We start from the raw sequence: 24,209 nt of genomic DNA, 5'->3' as shown, positions 1-24,209 counted from the left end.
CTGTGGTGGGGAAATAATGGAGCAATCAAGCTGCAGATTACAGATGGAATCCGGCATGGTAAAGCAAGTGAGATGAGGAAATGCATGATACGTGGTTGGATTCCAACCACTATATAAAAATGGAGCAATCAAGCTGCAGATTACAGATGGAATCCGGCATGGTAAAGCAAGTGAGATGAGGAAATGCATGATACGTGGTTGGATTCCAACCACTATATAAAAATGGAGCAATCAAGCTGCAGATTACAGATGGAATCCGGCATGGTAAAGCAAGTGAGATGAGGAAATGCATGATACGTGGTTGGATTCCAACCACTATATAAAAATGGAGCAATCAAGCTGCAGATTACAGATGGAATCCGGCATGGTAAAGCAAGTGAGATGAGGAAATGCATGATACGTGGTTGGATTCCAAGAAGCACAGAGGAACAATGGCATCCTGAAGTGTAGGAATGAGATGGTTATGAAAGAATGGAGGGATATGTTCATTTATCAGCCACATTACAGGATTATAACATAGTGAGATCATATTAGAATGCTATATTACAGTTTAGGGTATAGTGTATATTAATGATTACTACATTACAGGGCAGATAAGGCATAGGAAAGACTTGCATGAAAGTTGTCAATGCTGGACAACCAGAGTTACGAGGCGAGATGGGAAATACTGGGGAATTTCATCTAAAACAGGTAAGTCTGAGGGAAGATTTAATTAACTGTCAAAGTATGGAGCCCACTCAGGGTGAGCCAGAAGGGCTTGTTTCTTCCAAAGGAAAGGGTGACAACTAGGGACTGAGGGTTTCATTTAGGTGGTAGGTGTTAGAGATGTTCTGTGTTCCACTAAAAAAATGGGATCGGGAGCTCAGTACGCAGGAGCGGTGGACTGGTCGCATTTGGACGGTGCTTGGCTGAGGACTTCAAAGGCAAGTCGATGACCAAGAGGAGGGAAGTGGGATGGAGTTGACGGGACAGAAAGCCTGCTGGAAGCACATCCAAAAGCAGGAAAGGAGGGTTGGAGAGGACGCCCTCACTGAACACACAGCACTGTTGGACACTGCTGGGGCGACTTGCCCTGCAAAGGAGGGTTGGAGAGGGCGCCCTCACTGAACACACAGCACTGTTGGACACTGCTGGGGCGACTTGCCCTGGAAAGGAGGGTTGGAGAGGACGCCCTCACTGAACACACAGCACTGTTGGTCACTGCTGGGGCGACTTGCCCTGGAAAGGAGGGTTGGAGAGGGCGCCCTCACTGAACACACAGCACTGTTGGACACTGCTGGGGCGACTTGCCCTGGAAAGGAGGGTTGGAGAGGGCGCCCTCACTGAACACACAGCACTGTTGGACACTGCTGGGGCGACTTGCCCTGGAAAGGAGGGTTGGAGAGGACGCCCTCACTGAACACACAGCACTGTTGGACACTGCTGGGGCGACTTGCCCTGGAAAGGAGGGTTGGAGAGGGCGCCCTCACTGAACACACAGCACTGTTGGTCACTGCTGGGGCGACTTGCCCTGGAAAGGAGGGTTGGAGAGGGCGCCCTCACTGAACACACAGCACTGTTGGACACTGCTGGGGCGACTTGCCCTGGAAAGGAGGGTTGGAGAGGGCGCCCTCACTGAACACACAGCACTGTTGGACACTGCTGGGGCGACTTGCCCTGGAAAGGAGGGTTGGAGAGGACGCCCTCACTGAACACACAGCACTGTTGGACACTGCTGGGGCGACTTGCCCTGGAAAGGAGGGTTGGAGAGGACGCCCTCACTGAACACACAGCACTGTTGGACACTGCTGGGGCGACTTGCCCTGGAAAGGAGGGTTGGAGAGGACGCCCTCACTGAACACACAGCACTGTTGGTCACTGCTGGGGCGACTTGCCCTGGAAAGGAGGGTTGGAGAGGGCGCCCTCACTGAACACACAGCACTGTTGGACACTGCTGGGGCGACTTGCCCTGGAAAGGAGGGTTGGAGAGGGCGCCCTCACTGAACACACAGCACTGTTGGACACTGCTGGGGCGACTTGCCCTGGAAAGGAGGGTTGGAGAGGACGCCCTCACTGAACACACAGCACTGTTGGACACTGCTGGGGCGACTTGCCCTGGAAAGGAGGGTTGGAGAGGGCGCCCTCACTGAACACACAGCACTGTTGGACACTGCTGGGGCGACTTGCCCTGGAAAGGAGGGTTGGAGAGGGCGCCCTCACTGAACACACAGCACTGTTGGACACTGCTGGGGCGACTTGCCCTGGAAAGGAGGGTTGGAGAGGGCGCCCTCACTGAACACACAGCACTGTTGGACACTGCTGGGGCGACTTGCCCTGGAAAGGAGGGTTGGAGAGGGCGCCCTCACTGAACACACAGCACTGTTGGACACTGCTGGGGCGACTTGCCCTGGAAGAAAACCTACTGGGGTTAAGATGATTCTGTGCAATGCAGAGCGTGGAAAGGGTTAAATGTTCCCTGGAAAGTTTCGGAACTATACTCCCACCCCCTCCCTTCTCCCCTAACCCCGGTGCTAACCCGTGTTGTAAATTCATCATGGGAATCTTATTTTAGTTGAGATATAAATAGTTTCAGTCTCCATCACCAAGCTAAGTCTTATCTCTGGGCAAACGGTTAAAATTAGCAAGAGCGGCTGTGCATTTTCCAAAAGCGAGATTCCCTGCTGGAAAGCTGTGGTATTCTGCTCCTCAGTCACCTCTTTTAGATCCACCTCGAGCCCATTTGACCTGAGCCTTTCAAGACACAAATCCTTCTGTCGTGGGGACTTTGTTGTTGCTGTCACGCATTTGAAGGTGATTGAGAAGAATACATCAGAATTGTGGTTTGCCTGCCAGGGCATAGCTTTTCTCTGCACTGAACATGCTCCCTTCTCCCTTGGAGTGTGAGTCTGAGGGCCTGTAAGGTTGCTGGGTTCTAATGGGAAACACTTAAGAACTGTCACAATCCATTTCTGAGTCGATATCCTGGTGTGTTACCTTCCCATTCCTCTGCCCCAGCGTGTCCACCAACCCAGCACACATCTCACGTCTTCATAAGACAAGGGCATTTCCAGCTGAGCTTTATTACCCAGCCCCCATGTGGGTCAGTGAAAAGCTAATGGGATCCTGGGAAAGAAAGGGTTAACATATGACTAGCATTTGATGGTTCTCTGGAGTTCAGAAGAATGAGGAGGAATCTCACTGAAACCTATTGAATATTGAAAAGCCCAGACAGAGTGGATGTAAAGAAGGTGTTTCCTGTAGTGAGGGGGTCTAGAACCAGAGGGTGCAACCTTGAAATACAAGGACATCCCTTTAAAACAGAGATGAGGAGGAGTTCCTTTAGTGAGTCTGTGCGACTCATCATCACAAGTGGCAGTGGAGGCCAAGTCATTGGGTATATTTAAAGTGGAGGTTGATAGGTTCTTGATTAGTCAGGGTGTCAAAGGTTACAGGGAGAAGGCAGGAGAATAAATAAGTCAGCTATGATAGAATGGCAGAACACACTTGATGGGCTGAATGGTCTGATTTTGCTGCTAAGTGTTGTGAATTTTAGTGGATCTGCAGGTCACCCTTGGACAAAGTGTAGCACCTGCTTAGCCCCCGATCAGGATCACGTAAAGCCGTGGGAGCAGGTGGCAGCTGGTGCATATCACAAGTCCTGGTTATGAAGCCACTGACACCAGGCAGACAATCTCTGAAGAGTATTGATAATGGCTGGGGTCACCCGTCTTGTAAAGACACTGCCCAGAAGAAGGCAATGGCAAACCACTTCTGTAGAAAAATTTGCCAAAAACAATCATGGCCATAGAAAGACCATGATCACCCACATCACACGACACGGCACATAATGAATGAACAATGTCTTATGGAATCTTCAACATGTCTCTTCCCTTGTTGTCGATTAGTAATCTCAGAGAGGTGAGAGCAGGGAAATGAGGCACCAGCCTGAATTGTACAGAATTTACCTGAGTCATTGGGAATGATTGAAAAGGTTAGGGCTTTATCCCCGGAGCACAGGAGAATGAGGGGAGATTTGAGAGAGGTATACAAAGTCATTAGATAGAGTAAACGTACGCAGACTTTTACCACTGCGATTGGGTGTGACCAGATTTAGAGGTCATAGGTTAAGGGAGAAAGGTGAAATATTTAAGGGGAACATGAGGGTGAACCTCTTCACTCCAAGGGTGGTGAGGGTGTGGAATGTGCTGCAAGAGGAAGTAGTGAATGAGGGTTCAATTGCAACATTAAAGAGAAATTTGGATAAGTACATGGATGGGACATGGAGGGCTGTCCATCACTTGTCTAACCCCTGCCCACCACACCTTCGTTTCTATCTGCAGAAAAACAGTTCAGCAAGCACTAGGTGAGCCAAAGGACCTGTTTCTGTACTGTAGTGCTCTTTGACTCGATGACAGTGTATCAGGCTTGGATTTCACTCCAGCACACCAGTCCGCGCACACTGGAGTGTCTGGGACTGGGCGCCATAGTGTCATAGGGATGGGAATGTCTCAGTCCCAGGTAGATGTGGCATTTGAAAGAAGAGAACTCTCCCTAGTGGTCTAGACCTCAGACCAGACCAGTGACACTTTTCCCATTCCTGTGTGGGATCCTGTACTGTCAAATTAGCTGTCAAATGTTCTAAGTTATTCCAGTGATTATAGAGCAGAGAACTCCATTGCAAACAAAAGGGATTCTACAGATGCTGTAAATCCAGAGCAACATGGGCAAAATGCTGGAGAAGCTCAGTAGGGCAGACAGCATCTATGGAGGAGAATAAACAATCGACATGTCAGGCTGAGACCTTTCATCAGGATTGATCTCCATAGACGCCTGACTTGATGAGTTCCTCCAGCATTCTGTGTGTGTTACTTCATTATAAATCCTTTGGGATATCCAGGAAGGATCTGAAATTTGGGTTAACTTCTCTATATAAAGAGCCCTCAAGGCTGTCCTACCATTAAATATGACTATGGCTCATCTATGTTGGCCTCAACTTCTCTTCTGTGCCAATACCCCATAATTCCTTGATATTTCAAGTATTTATTATTTCAACTATAAATTATCGGCCTCCACAGCCCTCAAGGGCAGCGACTTCCAGAGACACTCTGGCTTCTAAGAGAAGACTGTCAGGTCACCTCTGTTATAATTGACAGGACATTTTATATAACCATGTTCCCTCATTTGACCCATTTATTTCCAACTTTCTTTTTCAATCCATGCTAACACACATCCTCCAATTCATTAAGCAGCTTCTGATGTGGCAATTTGTGAAATGTCTTTTGAAAACCTAAATACACAACTTCTACAGATTTCACTCAACTCTCCCTGTTCTTAGAAGCACAAGAAAGCAACGTGCACCAGCAAGGGCCCCCACCATCCAGTCCATGCCCCTTCTCGCTACTACCATTGGGCAGGAGGTACAGGAGCCTTAAGTCCATGCCATCAGGGTTAGGAACAATACCACCCCTCAGCCATCAGGCTGCTGAACTAGCATGGACAACTTCACTGACTTCAGCTCTGAACTGACTCCACAACCTATGGACTTACTTTCAAGGACTCTACAAACCATGTTCTCAGTATTGCTTATTTACTTTTTATTTGCACAATTTGTCTTCCTTTGCACATTAGCTGTTTCCTTCCACCACACCACCATCCATCTCCACACACCACTGCCCTACCGCCTGTTCCATCACATCTCCAACCTCCATCACACTTCCATCCATCTCCACACACCACAGCCCTACCTCCTGTTCCATCACATCTCCAACTTCCATCACATCTCCACCTCCATCCATCTCCACACACCACACCCCTACCTCCTGTTCCATCACATCTCCAACCTCCACCACACCTCCATCTCCACACACCACAGCCCTACCGCCTGTTCCATCATATCTCCAACCTCTATCACACCTCCATCTCCATCCATCTCCACACACCACACCCCGACTCCTGTTCCATCACATCTCCAACCTCCACCACACCTCCATCTCCATCCATCTCCACACACCACAGCCCTACCGCCTGTTCCATCACATCTCCAACCTCTATCACACCTCCATCTCCATCCATCTCCACACACCACACCCCGACTCCTGTTCCATCACTTCCAACTCTCATCCACCACACCACTGTCCATCTCCACACAGCATACCACCACCTCCTGTTCCATCACAAGTCTAACCCCTGTCCACCATACCTCCATCTTAATCCACCACACTTCCATCCATCTCCACACACCTTCTGTTCCATCACATGTCCAACCCCTGGTCCACCACACCTTCTCCCATCTTCACCCACTCTTCTGCTTCACCATGTCAGGTTGGACCATTTCTGTTGCCCCATGACTTGGTGCAGAGAATCACTGAACTGTCATCCCATTTCTTGGTCACCTCTCAACACCGGACTGCAGTCTGCAAGTAGAAATATGAAGGCCGCACAGCTGATGACATCCTCTTAAAGTGGAGAAATGCACAAGATCTCACAATTGGTGACTGAAGAAACAGGGAGATACATTAATCCCTACTGGCATCACACTAATGTAGTGAGATCACCTGCAACAGTGGACCATTGAAACCAATTACTCCTTTAAACATGGCGGAAGTCAGATCCACCACTTCAGGAGATGTGGAGGCAAAGGAGTCAATTTAGAATCAGTTCTCGCATTTGCACACCCACTCAGCACAGTTCACGGCTGGAAATCGGAACTTTGTGCCGAAAGTTGTGTAGTCAGCCTCCTCGCTGGGTTTCTGTGTTGAGAGCTTCCCATAGACACCTTCCTATATCAAAGAATCTTTAGTCTAAGCACTCTCAATGTCTGTAAGGTCTTACTTTCCATTTCTGCACACTTTAGAATCATATTATTCAAATATAAATGTCCATTCCTATGTTATGGAATACGAGGCCTCGTGGAAGTGCTTTAGTTAGCGTGATGCTGTTACATCTTGGAGCGTCGGAGTTCAATTCCAACATCATTTGTAAGGCGTCCTCCCTAGAATGTATGGGCTTCCCCTGGATACTCCAGCTTCCTCCCACAGTCCAACGGTGCACTGGTCAGTAGGCTAGTTGGTCATTGTAAATCACTATGCGATTAGGCTAGGGTTAAATCTGGGATTACTGGGCAGCATGGCTCGAAGGGCCGAAAGGACCTATTCCACACTGTATCTCAACACATTTATAATAGCTGTCTAAACACATCACGGTATATTACACCCCGTTATCTGTGATGCCACTGTAGGACATGGTTTGCAGCCTGCAGCTCTGAGATCCTTCACCCAATGACTGATTTGTCCAACCAATTCACCTATTCACTCAACCATACGAGATAATCAGTCAAAGTATTGCTTAAGAATAACAATAGAACAACAATATCAACCTGTCAGAGCTACACCCTGGTCCAATTATCAGCCCTCTTCTCAATACCACCATCGGGCAGGAGGTCCCACACCACCAGGTTCAGGAACAGTTACTTCCCCTCAACCATCAGATCCCACACCACCAGGTTCAGGAACAGTTATTACCCCTCAACCATCGGGTCCCACACCACCAGGTTCAGGAACAGTTACTTCCCCTCAACCATCAGATCCCACACCACCAGGTTCAGGAACAGTTATTACCCCTCAACCATCGGGTCCCACACCACCAGGTTCAGGAACAGTTGTTACCCCTCAACCATCAGGTCCCACACCACCAGGTTCAGGAACAGTTATTACCCCTCAACCATTAGATCCCACACCACCAGGTTCAGGAACAGTTGTTACCCCTCAATCATCAGATCCCACACCACTAGGTTCAGGAACAGTTATTACCCGTCAACCATCAGGTCCCACACCACCAGGTTCAGGAACAGTTATTACCCGTCAACCATCAGGTCCCACACCACCAGGCTCAGGAACAGTTATTACCCCTCAAACATCAGGTCCCACACCACCAGGTTCAGGAACAGTTGTTACCCCTCAATCATCAGGCCCCACACAACCGGGTTCAGGAACAGTTATTACCCCTCAACCATCAGGTCCCACACCACCAGGTTCAGGAACAGTTATTACCCCTCAACCATCAGGTCCCACACCACCAGGTTCAGGAACAGTTATTACCCCTCAACCATCAGGTCCCACACCACCAGGTTCAGGAACAGTTATTACCCGTCAACCATCAGGTCCCACACCACCAGGCTCAGGAACAGTTATTACCCCTCAAACATCAGGTCCCACACCACCAGGTTCAGGAACAGTTGTTACCCCTCAATCATCAGGCCCCACACAACCGGGTTCAGGAACAGTTATTACCCCTCAACCATCAGGTCCCACACCACCAGGTTCAGGAACAGTTATTACCCCTCAACCATCAGGTCCCACACCACCAGGTTCAGGGACAGTTATTACCCCTCAACCATCAGGTCCCACACCACCAGGTTCAGGAACAGTTATTACCCTACAACCATCAGGTCCCACACCACCAGGTTCAGGAACAGTTATTACCCCTCAACCATCAGGTCCCACACCACCAGGTTCAGGAACAGTTATTACCCTACAACCATCAGGTCCCACACCACCAGGTTCAGGAACAGTTATTACCCCTCAATCATCAGGTCCCACACCACCAGGTTCAGGAACAGTTATTACCCCTCAATCATCAGGTCCCACACCACCAGGTTCAGGGACAGTTATTACCCCTCAACCATCAGGTCCCACACCACCAGGTTCAGGAACAGTTATTACCCCTCAACCATCAGGTCCCACACCACCAGGTTCAGGAACAGTTATTACCCCTCAACCATCAGGTCCCACACCACCAGGTTCAGGAACAGTTGTTACCCTACAACCATCAGGTCCCACACCACCAGGTTCAGGAACAGTTATTACCCCTCAACCATCAGGTCCCACACCACCAGGTTCAGGAACAGTTATTACCCCTCAATCATCAGGTCCCACACCACCAGGTTCAGGAACAGTTATTACCCCTCAATCATCAGGTCCCACACCACCAGGTTCAGGGACAGTTATTACCCTTAACCATCAGGTCCCACACCTCCAGGTTCAGGAACAGTTATTACCCCTCAACCATCAGGTCCCACACCTCCAGGTTCAGGAACAGTTATTACCCCTCAACCATCAGATCCCACACCACCAGGTTCAGGGACAGTTATTACCCCTCAACCATCAGGTCCCACACCACCAGGTTCAGGGACAGTTATTACCCTTAACCATCAGGTCCCACACCACCAGGTTCAGGGACAGTTATTACCCTACAACCATCAGGCTCCTGAACTGGTGTGAATAACTTCATTCACCTCAACTCTGAACTGATCCTACGACCTACGGACTCACTACAACTCACGTTCTCAATATTGTTTATTATTTGCTGTTTGTCTTCTTTTGCACATTGGTTATTTGTCAGTGTTTGTTTATGCATAATTTCCATAAATTCTATTCTATTTCTTTTCCCCCTGTAAATCCCTGCAAGAAAATGAACCTCAAGTAATATATGGTAACAGATGAGAACTTAGATAATAAACATACATTGAACTTTTCTCCTCACTTCACCTGCAGGCTATTTTCCCTCTTGTCCTGTGAACCATATGTGGCTTTTAATAAAAGGTCACTGATAGAAGTGAATTGGCCAACAAAATAGGCTGGCAGAAGGGGTAAGCTTCACGTGTACCTCGGAAGTGAATGATCTATTATTAGCACTGTGGAACCCCTTGTACAGGGCCATTTATTGTGCTTGAAGAAGGCAGTAGCTGAATCAAAAGGGGAATTAAATTCTAGGTTAAATAAACCCACAATTCTGAAAAAGCGGAGTGGATGCATAGGGAGTCATCTCTTGTTTAAGGGCCTTTGATTTGTCCCAGAGCCTTCCTTATTCAGTGAGGAAAGATTGGTAGGTACATGTGCATTTAAAGATCAAAGGCATCATTCAGGCCTCTGGGTCTAGCCGATCATTACATCTCTATATGGAACTGAGAGTCACACAGACCTCACGTTTGGCCCTAGCTCTCGGGGTGAAACTGCCAAATGGAATTTGAGAATATTTATGCATCGTAGACACATGTCCACAGGAGAATAGATGGCGGCTCAGTTCAGTGAACTGCACGGAAAATATGCTGCAGTGAGAAGGAAAATGTTGTCTGAATGATAAAAATAAAAGTGCCTGTGAATGGATAACGGAACTGTTAGATCTTCCTGAACCTTCCTGCGGACCACCAGGGCAGTGATATTCAGTGGGACCCTCCACTTTAAACATAATACCCTTCCTGTACTTGGGAGGATTGTTCAAGAATGGGTGGATACAGACAGGCCGGCAAAAAGGGAGACAGCTGAATATGTTGGAAGGCAGAAGTTTAAGTGGATACAGGACAGACTGTAGATAACAGAGATCTGGCGCAACACACACAAAATACTGGAGGAACTCAGCAAGTCAAGCAGCATCTATGGAGGGGAATAATCAGTCAGTGTTTTGTGCTGAGAGCTTTCGCAGGAACCGGAAAGGAAGAGGACAGCAGCCAGAGATAGAAGGGTGGGGTGGGGGTAGACGGAGGAGCATGAGCTGGCAGGTGATAGGTAAGACAGGTGAAGGGGAAAATGGATGTGTGGTAGGGGCGGAGGGGGGATGAAGTAAGAAGATGGGAGTTGATAGGTGAACAATAGGTGGTAAAGAGGTAAAGAAGAAGAGATCTGATAAGAGGACAGTGGGAGGTGGGAAACCAGAGGGAGAAAGAGTGTGGAGGAGAAAGAGAGGTGAAAGGTGAGAGAGGATGAGAGAGATCAGGGAAAACAAGTTTAGGTAGTTTAATTGGTAAATAGATGGAGATAGTTGTTGACAAGTTACGTTCGTACATAGGTCAAATGGATTAATTGGATAGGTGGATGAATGGACAGGTCGGCCAATGGAGGGGTAAAAACGAGGATAAAGATTAATAGGAAAATGAAGAAGTATCCTAAGTGATGCTAACATCCTTAAGATATCCCAGAACACCTGAACCCAGTATAATATTGTTTTGAAAAATGGCTATGTTTATAAGATGGGAATGTACAGTGATTAAGCTTACAGAGCTAGAAACAAAAAGTCTAACAAGGTCATTAGTGGATGTACTAAAGGAAGTTACTAGAAAGAATTATGGAAATGAATAAATAGTCGATGTCTACTGTTCATTCATTTCCATAGATGCTGCCTGACCCGTTGAGTTCCTCCAGCATTTTGTGTGTGTTGCTTGGATTTCCAGCATCTGCAGAATCTCTTGTGTTATTAAAGGATTTACCTCATCAGCACCTTTGTAGGTCCTTACTCTCTGCCCAGGTAACTGCACAATAGGGTACCTGATTTGCCTGCTTTGGAACATTATAACTTTTCATGCATTGCATTGAGTTTCTTTATTTTCCTGTAAATGCCTGCAGGGAAGTTAATCTCAATGTAGAATACAGTGACATATACTGTACATAATTTGATAATAAATTTACTTTGAACATTGAATTTTGAGAAAGCTGGTAAAGAAATATAGGTCTTACCCATCTCCCAGCTTTCCAAAGAGTTTTGAAAACACTGTTTATTCCATCACCAGTACACCTCCACTGCTAGTCCCAAGTACCAGCCACCCACCATGCTTCCTGAAGGGAATTAAGGGGATTCATCTCTGGGTAATGTAAATTGGGATTGGATCCAGCCATGGCCTTTTCCTGTTTTACTGACAGTAAAGGAGAAACGGAGAGTGATCCTCAACCAGCTGTGATACCAGTATTCCCTATCCTCCAGTCTGTTGGTCTGGAGTTCCAACAATTGATGATTAAAATGTCTAGTTCATTCATCTGTCACTGAACACTTGCACAACGAGATTTTAGAAGTGAAGGAGGGGGAAGAATTATTAAATATTTAAAGATTAGCTTTATTTGTTCATTGAAACAAAATGCATCATTTTGCGTGAACATCCAACACAGTCTGAGGCTGTGCTGTGCCATGTTTCCGGTGCCAATGTAGCATGCCCACGACTCACTAACTCTAATCTACATGTCTTTGGAATGCGGGAGGGAACCGGAGTGCCCGGTCACAGGGAGAATCTTCAAACTCCCGACAGAGAGTGGGAGGAATTCCCTGGTATGCTAAAGTGCTCCGCTAGTCACCTCGCCATGTGCCACCATCCCAAGTTGGTGGGTTAATTGTCTGCTGTAAGTTGTCTCTCACGTTTGGGGGAGGAGTAGAATCTGGAGGGAGTTGATGGAAATGTGGGGAGAGTAACATGGGATTAATGTAGGTGCTCGATGCTCAGCACAGACAGTGGGCCAAAGGGCCTGTTTCAGAGCTGTCTGTCTCCATGACTCAATGTCAAACCATAAGACATAGGCCATTCAGCCCATCAAGTCTGCTCTGTTATTCAATCACGGCTGATTTACTTTCCCTCTCAACCTGCCTTCTCCCCATAACCTTTGACATCCTGACTAATCAAGAACCTATCAGCTTCCACTTTAAATATACCCAATGACTCGGCCTCCACAGCCGTCTGTGGTGATGAATTCCACAGATTTGCCACCCTCTGGCTAAAGAAATTCCTCTCCATCTCTGTTCTAAAGGGACGTTCTTCTATTCTGAGGCTGTGCTATAGGAAACATCCTCTGCACACCCACTCGATCTACTTACATAAGCCCATCGCCCTACTGGGGTGCAGGCCACCAACAGCAGCTCATCAGAGTCCTCTCTCCTGGGCCAGTCTGTCAAGTTGTCCCCAAGTGGAGCCCATTTTCTTGCTGTATACTATTTCTTCCAGGAATGAGGCTTTGGAGCTTCTGTTGGCGTTTCTGTAGCTCTGGGTTTTTACGGGGTGGGGTTGCTAGCTCCATGCCCAACCCTTCTCTTTTCGCAGCTGTGCTTGCGGCTGTCCATGGCGGAGTTCCACTCTAACTAGGCCTTACAATATTCAGTAGGTTTCAAAGCGATCCCCCCTCACTGTTCCATACTCCAGGCAGCCATCAAGTGTTCCTCATATGTTAACTCTTTCATTCTTGGGATAATTTTTGTGAACCTTCTCTGGACCCTCTCCAATGTTTGCACATCCTTTCTTAGAGACAGGGCCCAAACTGCACACAATTCTCCAAATAACGTCTGACCAATACCTTATAAAGTCCAGCGTTACATCCTTGCTCTCTATATTCTAGTCCTCTCAAAATGAACGCTAACATTACATTTGTCAGGTTGGAAATATTGGCTGCCCAATGGCGAGAGAGTGTTAATGCGATAATTGGTGGTGGGGAATGGGTGGGGTAGGGTTCATGTAGCCTCCAGGGCCATGCCCCACCCTCAGTATCGATGGTGGCGTGACTATGCAGAGACAGGGACTGGGCCACATGGTGTGATCTGCGCCAGGTCGCTGGGCTCCGGCAGAGTAAAAGCAAATTGATTTTATTTCTCCCTTTGTAAACTAAAAGGGGGAGAATCAATCGTCTCCTAATTTTAATCAGCACGTCAAAGACCACGCTCGGAACACGGACCAGCTGAGCCGCAGACACATCCGCGTCTACCAACTCTACAGTCGCACCAGTGGCAAACACGTCCAGATCCTCGGGAAGAGAATCAATGCAACTGCAGAAGATGGCAGCAAATATGGTGAGAAATCCCGCTGACGTACTGACTCACGTGGCAGATACGGTGAGAAATCCCGCTGACGTACTGACTGACTCGGCAGATACGGTGAGAAATCCCGCTGACGTACTGACTCACGCGGCAGATACGGTGAGAAATCCCGCTGACATACTGACTCACTCGGCAGATACGGTGAGAAATCCCGCTGACGTACTGACTCACTCGGCAGATACGGTGAGAAATCCCGCTGACGTACTGACTCACTCGGCAGAAACGGTGAGAAATCCCGCTGACGTACTGACTCACTCGGCAGATACGGTGAGAAATCCCGCCGACGTACTGACTCACTCGGCAGATACGGTGAGAAATCCCGCTGACGTACTGAGTCACTCGACAGATACGGTGAGAAATCCCGCTGACGTACTGACCGACTCGACAGATACGGTGAGAAATCCCGCTGACGTACTGACTGACTCGGCAGATACGGTGAGAAATCCCGCTGACGTACTGACTCACTCGGCAGATACGGTGAGAAATCCCGCTGACGTACTGACCGACTCGACAGATACGGTGAGAAATCCCGCTGACGTACTGACTGACTCGGCAGATACGGTGAGAAATCCCGCTGACGTACTGACTCGCTCGGCAGATACGGTGAGAAATCCCGCTGACGTACTGACTGACTCGGCAGATACGGTGAGAAATCCCGCTGACGTACTGACTGACTCGGCAGATACGGTGAGAAATCCCGCTGACGTACTGACTGACTCGGCAGATACGGTGAGAAATCCCGCTGACGTACTGACTGACTCGGCAGATACGGTGAGAAATCCCGCTGACGTACTGACTGACTCGGCAGATACGGTGAGAAATCCCGCTGACGTACTGACTCGCTCGGCAGATACGGTGAGAAATCCCGCTGACGTACTGACTGACTCGGCAGATACGGTGAGAAATCCCGCTGACGTACTGACTCGCTTGGCAGATACGGTGAGAAATCCCGCTGACGTACTGACTCACGCGGCAGATACGGTGAGAAATCCCGCTGACGTACTGACTCACTCGGCAGATACGGTGAGAAATCCCGCTGACGTACTGACTCACTCGGCAGATACGGTAAGAAATCCCGCCGACGTACTGACTCACTCGGCAGATACGGTGAGAAATCCCGCTGACGTACTGACTCGCTCGGCAGATACGGTGAGAAATCCCGCTGACGTACTGACTCACGCGGCAGATACGGTGAGAAATCCCGCTGACGTACTGACTGACTCGGCAGATACGGTGAGAAATCCCGCTGACGTACTGACTGACTCGGCAGATACGGTGAGAAATCCCGCTGACGTACTGAGTCACTCGACAGATACGGTGAGAAATCCCGCCGACGTACTGACTGACTCGGCAGATACGGTGAGAAATCCCGCTGACGTACTGACTCACTCGGCAGAAACGGTGAGAAATCCCGCTGACGTACTGAGTCACTCGACAGATACGGTGAGAAATCCCGCTGACATACTGACTCACTCGGCAGAAACGGTGAGAAATCCCGCTGACGTACTGACTGACTCGGCAGATACGGTGAGAAATCCCGCTGACGTACTGACTGACTCGGCAGATACGGTGAGAAATCCCGCTGACATACTGACTCACTCGGCAGATACGGTGAGAAATCCCGCTGACGTACTGACTGACTCGGCAGATACGGTGAGAAATCCCGCTGACGTACTGACTCACTCGACAGATACGGTGAGAAATCCCGCTGACGTACTGAGTCACTCGGCAGAAACGGTGAGAAATCCCGCTGACGTACTGACTGACTCGGCAGATACGGTGAGAAATCCCGCTGACGTACTGACTGACTCGGCAGATACGGTGAGAAATCCCGCTGACATACTGACTCACTCGGCAGATACGGTGAGAAATCCCGCTGACGTACTGAGTCACTCGACAGATACGGTGAGAAATCCCGCTGACATACTGACTCACTCGGCAGAAACGGTGAGAAATCCCGCTGACGTACTGACTCACTCGGCAGAAACGGTGAGAAATCCCGCTGACGTACTGACTGACTCGGCAGATACGGTGAGAAATCCCGCTGACGTACTGAGTCACTCGACAGATACGGTGAGAAATCCCGCTGACATACTGACTCACTCGGCAGAAACGGTGAGAAATCCCGCTGACGTACTGACTCACTCGGCAGATACGGTGAGAAATCCCGCTGACGTACTGACTCACTCGGCAGATACGGTGAGAAATCCCGCTGACGTACTGACTCACTCGGCAGATACGGTGAGAAATCCCGCTGACGTACTGACTGACTCGGCAGATACGGTGAGAAATCCCACCGACGTACTGACTCACTCGGCAGAAACGGTGAGAAATCCCGCTGACGTACTGACTCACTCGGCAGATACGGTGAGAAATCCCGCTGACGTACTGACTCGCTCGGCAGATACGGTGAGAAATCCCACCGACGTACTGACTCACTCGGCAGAAACGGTGAGAAATCCCGCTGACGTACTGACTCACTCGGCAGATACGGTGAGAAATCCCGCTGACGTACTGACTCACTCGGCAGATACGGTGAGAAATCCCGCTGACGTACTGACTGACTCGGCAGATACGGTGAGAAATCCCGCTGACGTACTGACTGACTCGGCAGATACGGTGAGAAATCCCGCTGACGTACTGAGTCACTCGACAGATACGGTGAGAAATCCCGCTGACATACTGACTCACTCGGCAGAAACGGTGAGAAATCCCGCTGACGTACTGAGTCACTCGACAGATACGGTGAGAAATCCCGCTGACATACTGACTCACTCGGCAGTTACGGTGAGAAATCCCGCTGACGTACTGACTCACTCGGCAGATACGGTGAGAAATCCCGCTGACGTACTGACTGACTCGGCAGATACGGTGAGAAATCCCGCTGACGTACTGACTGACTCGGCAGATACGGTGAGAAATCCCGCTGACGTACTGAGTCACTCGACAGATACGGTGAGAAATCCCGCTGACATACTGACTCACTCGGCAGAAACGGTGAGAAATCCCACTGACGTACTGACTCACTCGGCAGATACGGTGAGAAATCCCGCTGACGTACTGACTCACTCGGCAGATACGGTGAGAAATCCCGCTGACGTACTGACTCACTCGGCAGATACGGTGAGAAATCCCGCCGATGTACTGACTGACTCGGCAGATACGGTGAGAAATCCCGCCGACGTACTGAGTCACTCGACAGATACGGTGAGAAATCCCGCTGACGTACTGACTCACTCGGCAGATACGGTGAGAAATCCCGCTGACGTACTGACTCACTCGGCAGTTACGGTGAGAAATCCCGCTGACGTACTGACTCACTCGGCAGATACGGTGAGAAATCCCGCTGACGTACTGACTGACTCGGCAGATACGGTGAGAAATCCCGCTGACGTACTGACTCACTCGGCAGATACGGTGAGAAATCCCGCTGACGTACTGACTGACTCGGCAGATACGGTGAGAAATCCCGCTGACGTACTGACTCACTCGGCAGATACGGTGAGAAATCCCGCTGACGTACTGACTGACTCGGCAGATACGGTGAGAAATCCCGCTGACGTACTGACTCACTCGGCAGATACGGTGAGAAATCCCGCCGACGTACTGATTCACTCGGCAGAAACGGTGAGAAATCCCGCTGACGTACTGACTGACTCGGCAGAAACGGTGAGAAATCCCGCTGACGTACTGACTGACAGCTCAACCTCTAGAATCAGGTCAAATTTCACTGGCACATTTGTTGCTCCGTGGCAGCAGTACAGTGCAGTATATAATAATAAACTATATATTACAGTAAATATATACTGTATAAATAAGTATATAATTGAATTAAATGTGTTGCAAAAAGAGAGAAAAATACTGAGTAGTGAGGCCATGTACATGGGTTCACTGTCCATTCAGAAATCTGATAGTGGATAGGGAGAAGCTGCACCTGAAACCTTGAGTGTGTGCCTTCAGGCTCCCGTACCTCCTCCCTGATGGTGGGAGTGAGAAGAGGGGATGTCCTGGGTGACGGGAGTCCTTAGTGATGGATGTTCTGAACCATTGCCTTTTGAAGTTGTCCTGTATTAGGAATTGGCTGTGGTGTGTGACATGCAACAAAAGGCAACAACATTTAACAATTATATGAATAAAGAATTATATAAAAATAAAGTTAGAGGTTAAAGTACAAATATGACTAAAATGTGCAAAAATACCTAAATACCAACAGGTATTTACAATGTAGTCTATGATGCCATGGCTGACCCTGGCCGGAATGAATGTTGGACAACTCCGGTCAATTAACAACGGTGTCCATCAATTATCTTAATTTACTTTACACATACAATTCGCATGCTGCAACCTTCTCAACACCAGATTAAATGGACTCAACTCTGAAATTTTGAGTGACAGGGTAGTTAGTATAATCGCTCCATGTTAATTTTTGCAGGTCAATCAGAAAACAACCAAATTTTTCAGATTGATGTTCCAAGTAATGTACACCTGGGAGTGAATTTCAGAATGGAATATATCAAGGGATTGAGGAGATGCAGAATGTCCTACATAACAGATGCCAGGAGCGAGTTAAAATGGGAATCACATCAAGGGATTTACAATTAAAGTAGCTGGGAGCGAGATTCAGGCTGGAACTGAACTGAGGGATCTGACTGGTTTATAGATAGACCAAGAGATCTCTTGATGCGAGTTAAGGCTAACTGATGGATTTGAAGCATTTATATGAAGTAATAGACATACAGGTGTAAGTTACTGGACAGAATTTAATCGAGAAGATTGGTTGGGTGGAGGGCATAGACATGGACCAACAGTATTGAGGAACAGGGAACAGACTGGAACATAATCAAAGGGTTTAAGCTGTACTCATTTTGACCATTAAGACATGCAGGAACCTTCACAAACTCCCACAGCCCTCAATGATCCTGTGATTTCAATTCCTGAGGCCTACAAAATAGTGGATATGGCCCAGTCCATCAAAGGTCAAGCTCTCCCCACATCCTACATAGAACGCTGTCCTTGGAAAGCAACATCCATCTTTAGAGACCTCCACCACCCAGATCATGCTCTCTTCTCACTGCTGCCATCAGGACAAAGGTACAGGAGCCCCAGGATGCACACCAGCAGGTTCAGGAATAGTTATGACTCCTCAACCATCAGGATATTGAACCAGAGGGGATAACTTCACTCACTCCATCACTGAACTGTTCCCTCAGTCTATGGACTCATTTTCAAGGACTCTTCATCTCATTGCTTATTGATTTATCTATTTATTTATTATTTCCCTTTTGTATGTGCACGGATTTTTATCTTTTGCACACTGGCTGATTGCCCGTCCTGTTGGGGATGGTCTTTCATTGATTCTATTGTGGCTCTTGGATTTACTGAGTATGCCTGCAAGAAAATGAATCTCAGGGTTGTATATGGTGAAATATATGTACTTCGATAATAAACTTACTTTGAACTTTGATTTATATACTGGAAAATAGAAGCTGAGAGTGGATCATAGGCTAGGATCTGATGTGGGTCTCAGCGACTTTCTGTAGAATAGCAGGTCTCTAATATTTGATCACGGAAGAGTGATTTTATTACTAAGGATTTGTGCCAGCCACGTGGATTGAATTGGGATTTGCAAAGCTCCCACGTGAGGGCCCAAGAATCTCATAGGGAATGGGGGGGACAGAATCAGAATTGGATTTAGGTTTCATATCACTGGCATATGTCATGAAATTTGTTGTTTTGTGGTACAGTGCAAAACAAAAATAAAACTATATATTTCAATGCGAAATAGATATATTAAAATTAAATAATTAGTGCAAAAAGAGAGCAAAAATAGTGAGGTAGTGTCCATGGGTTCATTGTCCATTTAGAGATCTGATGGCAGGGGGAAGAAGCTCTTCGGACAGCTTTGAGTGTGTGTCTTCAGGCTCCTGTACCTTCCCTCTGACGTTAGCAGTTTGAGGAAGCCATGTCCTGGGTGAAGGGGTCCTTCATTTCTGGGGCATCGCCTTTTGGAGGTGTCCTCGATGCTGTAGAAGATAGTGCCCAAGAGGGAGCTGACTGAATTTGCAGCTTTTTCCAATCCTGTGCAGTTTATTTACCTGTTTCCTCACTCGGGGTACCTGACCATCACGCTCTCCCCACTCCACTGCCACCTCCCTTCTCCCCTTGTCCCTTGTGGTTTCTTGGCTAATGATTCTGGCAATCTGGTGAATTCTGGTGAAGGCCTTGATTTTAATGGAGCTCTCTGTTCTTGCAGCTAAACTGCTGGTGGAAACGGACACATTTGACAGTCGAGTACGGATTCGGGGAGCAGAGACAGGCCATTATATCTGCATGAACAGGAAAGGGAAACTCGTAGGCAAGGTAAGTTCCAGACTGAATCTGCGAACTGGAGACTACTAAGGTCCAAAAGTGGTGTAAGCCCAGCGAGACCCACAGGAGTACCTTCAACACTAGTGTGGAGCACTGTAATATTTCACTGTAACCTGTGGCCTCATGTCAAAACCGAACCACAACTCACATAAGAAAATATAAGTCAGTCTTTCAATTGCTATATAATCTCTCACCTCCTGCTAATAACATCCCAAACTATCTCACGCCCAATTTGCTCACAGTAATCTCCCACAAACTACACTGTGGTCACACACGGATCATTTGTGTTAATTGGGAACATTCAGCAAGTCAGGAAGCAACTGTGGAAAGGAGAACAATTACTGGTTCAGCTCTTTGTCAAGACCGCCATCCTGTCTAGAAACACTCACTGAGGGTAGGTTGACTCCCAAGCAATGGGAGAACTCTGCAGCTACTCCGTAAAATGACACAATTGGATCTGTGATCATCAATAGACAGGGACAGATGATCAAAGCTTGGTCAGGTTTTAAGGAGGTTTTTGAAAAGTACGGAGCCAAAGAGGATTAGGGAGGAAATTGCAGGGCATGGGGTTCTGAGGATGGATGTCAGTAACTCTGTAATTACTTAGAGATTTTCAAAGGCTGCTGTTTTTGAGGTGAGGGAGGTACATGTGCTGTTAGGCTTTGGAATGCCCTGACCTCAGTACGATCAGTTCTTTAGTGCCAGCTTCTCCCAACTTGGGAATCAGAAATCATAAGTGGCGTCAAAATAACCTCTGGCATTGGCAGCCATTTTCCTGGATTTACATATTTAGATAAATTCTTATTAGGTAAAGGCATTTGTGGTGCAGATCAGTTAATATAGACTTTTCTTTAAAACAAAACTGTGTTTCTATGATGCATTTCACAACCTCGTGACTTTGCTCAGCGCTCCAAAATTTCAAAATTCTCTTGAAAAAGTCACTTTGTCATCGTATGTAACCCAAGAACCAATTTACATACAATAAAATTCCACAAAGGTGGGATCTCTCATCCATTATCTGCATCAATTTCCTATGTTACACTCCACTTCCAAAATTCAGAACCGCTACAAAGGACCGAAACTTCAGAAACACAGGTTTCTGCAGGTGCTGGTGATCTTGAGCATCATGCTCAAGTTCAAGGTTAATTGTTGTTCAACCATACACATGTATACAGCTAACCAAACTAGCGTTTCTCTGGGACCAATGTCCACAACACAGTACGTACAGTCGCATACAGCACTATTAATTATGAGAGCAAAAGAACTTGCAGTTACAAAAGAAAACACAATGATATAGACCAAGTCCCAGAGTGTCCTGGTTTGGAGATTGATGATGCATGGGATGTTGACCTGGAGCCATGTTTCTACAAGAACAAGCCTACTGCAGTTTCTCATCTCACTCAGTGCAGCCAGAGTCAAATGCAATCCAACTTGTCTTCCTGGGACTGAACACCTATGGGAGAGGCCAGCCCCCAACCCAGTACAGAATCTAGTGGCACACAGCCAGCCCCTGCATCTCCCTCCCTGGTGGTCGCATCAGGTGACTCTGACACGAATGTGGTTGGGTCCACAGCATGATAGAGGCTATGCAGCTCCCCTTTTGCCAAGGAACCAGTGAATCGGACTCCCAATATTCTACTGTACTGGAGTACACAAAATGCTGGAGGGACTCACCAAATCAGGCAACATCTATTGAAGAGAAGAAACAATCGTAGTTTTGTGTCAATAAGTATCTCAGCACAAAACTTTGACTGTTTCTTTCTCTCCAAAGATGCTTTTACCTGCTGAGTTCCTTTAGCATTTTGTGTGTGTTAACTAAATTTTAGAGGCAGCTGCTGCTGGTGTTCTGGGTTTAGTCCGTGATTGTGGAGCAGTTTACACTACCATCTGTTTTGGTGATATTGGTTAAGGAATAGGAGTTGTCCAGGACATTATCAGTGCTAGATGAAGTCTGGTGATCTTGAAGTGACTATCCCTGTCACTGGTCAAATTCTTCAGAAATAACAGCAGTTATTTAAATAATAGCAATTGATCGTATGGATAGTCAGAGGCTTTTTCCCAGGGCTGAAATGGCTAACACGAGAGGGCACAGTTTGGAAGCAGGTACGGAGGAGATGTCAGGGTTAAGTTTTTTACGCAGAGAGTGGTGAGTGCGTGGAATGGGCTGCTGGCAGTGGTGGTGGAGGTGGAAATGATAGGGTCTTTTAAGAGACTCCTGGATGGCTACATGGAGCTTAGAAAAATAGAGGGCTATGGGTAAAGCCTAGGTAGTTCCTAGGTAGGGTCATGTTCGGCACAGTTTTGTGGGCCGAAGGGCCTGTATGGTGCTGTATGTTTTCTATGTTTCTAACTCAGCAATGTTGTATCATAAACTCAAGAGGTTCTGCAGATGCTGGAAATCCAGAGCAACACACACAAGATGCTGGAGGAACTCAGTGTGTCAGGCAGCACCATGCCATTATGGGGGATCATATATAAAGAAATAAGAGTGAAATGAAATTTCCAAGCCACTAATCGCAAGGATCTGAAAGGTGTGATGTTCGTGCTTCAGGATTTGGGAAATCGCATCATGAAGGTTCCCATCCACCCTGCTCACGGACTGTTTGTCCCAATGCCGTCAGGGAGGACACTAAGCATCCACACCGAGAGTTCAATGTCGGAGAGTGTAGACAGTATACAACCTGAAATTCTTACTCTACACAGACATCCACAAAACAGAAGAAAAGCCACAAAGAATGAATGACAGAAAACATTAGAACCCCAAGACCCCCTCCCCCTCCCATGCACAAGCAGCAACAAATCATCAACCCCACCCCGACTTGTTCCAACAGGAAGCATCTGCACCCCCACCCACCAAGCTAGCAATAGCAAAACCCCCAAAGAGAGACCATGATCTGCAGTCCATCAAAAACCATAGTTCACTCAACAGTTCAACGTGCCACAAGCTCTGTCTGTCACTAACAAGGGAGAGCAAGGTTTGAGCTCTCCCGTCTCGAGAACTAGCAGATTGTTCTCCCCCACCTCCATTGAGAGGGAGAGAGAGAGACAGAGAGAGAGGGAGAGGGGGAGAAGGAGAGAGATAGAGAGATTGCTCAATGCAGAGGCCTCCAACCGTCACACCTATTCTCTTGATGTTCCCATCTCCCATGATGCCTCAGTTGATGACACTGGCATGGAGTCAGGTCCAAAGGGGCTGCCCAAGGCTGACCCCCCAAGGTGCACATCTTCCAAGCCGCTTCTGGAGATATCGAAAACAGCTGCTCGGTGAGCTCTGGGAGTACCAGACTTAAAAATTTACTTTCCCCAAGCAGTAAGACTGATCAACACCTCCACCCACTAACCCATCCCACCACCACAATTTTATGAATTCCTATCAGAGTTGCTTCACTCTTGTGCCTAGTGAAACCTACGATCCATCAATCTACGCGAGTCATCTTATATTTATTGTGTTCTTTATCTTATGTGCTTCGTTTGTGCTGCATGGTCCAGAGTTTGTACTTTACATGTGACTGGAAATGACATGAAACATTCTCAAATCCTGAATCTTGAGAATATTAAATGTGGCATTTCTGTATTTCCACAGCTGGTTGGCAAAGGCAAGGATTGCATTTTCACTGAAATATTGCTGGAAAATAACTACACGGCACTGAGGAACACCAAGTACGAAGGTTGGTACATGGCCTTCACCAGGAAGGGGCAGCCCAGGAAGGCAACCAAGACCAGGCAAAACCAGCGGGAGGTCCACTTCATGAAAAGACTGTTCAAAGGGGAGCCGCTCTTTCCGAACCGAGACCGCCAAAGGCACTTTGAGTTTATAAATTACCCCGTCACCAAAAGGACTCGCAGGACACGCCTTCCCAAGCGCCAACGGACATAGGGAAAGACAGCTCCGGGGACTCTCAATATTTTTTAAATAAGATGTTTTATTTTTTTATACTTCATTTTAATGAGTAGACAGTAGAACAGAAACAGGTTTTTTAAAAAAAAATTAAAAATTTGAATAAAAACGAAACAAAGTGGTGCAAAATAAAATGTTGTTTGATGTGTTCTGGATTATATATGTCAGAGACTGTGTCACAGCGCCAAAATGTTTGCAGGACTTCCCAATCACTGATTGTAATGTAAGACTTACATTCATTGAAATCTACCAACTATTGGAAGGCCTGGATCGAGTGGCCTTGGAGAGAATGTTTCCTACAGTGAGAGAGTTTAGGGCCAGGGGACAGAGCCTCAGAATACAT

General features: G+C 47.5%; 1 protein-coding gene across 1 annotated transcript; it reads left to right on the top strand.

Annotated features, from left to right (window-relative positions):
• The first annotated feature begins 657 nt into the window (after window positions 1-657).
• On the top strand, window positions 658-23,926 carry LOC140729605 (fibroblast growth factor 17-like). Its single transcript, XM_073049601.1, has 4 exons — window positions 658-690; window positions 13,395-13,572; window positions 19,853-19,959; window positions 23,552-23,926. The coding sequence occupies exons 1-4, from the start codon at window positions 658-660 to the stop codon at window positions 23,843-23,845; spliced, it is 612 nt and encodes a 203-aa protein (XP_072905702.1). The 3' UTR covers window positions 23,846-23,926.
• Window positions 23,927-24,209: the final 283 nt, after the last annotated feature.

The sequence above is a fragment of the Hemitrygon akajei genome, chromosome 1 (assembly GCF_048418815.1).
Source record: "Hemitrygon akajei chromosome 1, sHemAka1.3, whole genome shotgun sequence".
In the NCBI taxonomy this organism is placed as follows: domain Eukaryota; kingdom Metazoa; phylum Chordata; class Chondrichthyes; order Myliobatiformes; family Dasyatidae; genus Hemitrygon; species Hemitrygon akajei.
This window is presented reverse-complemented; position numbering and strand designations above follow the sequence as displayed.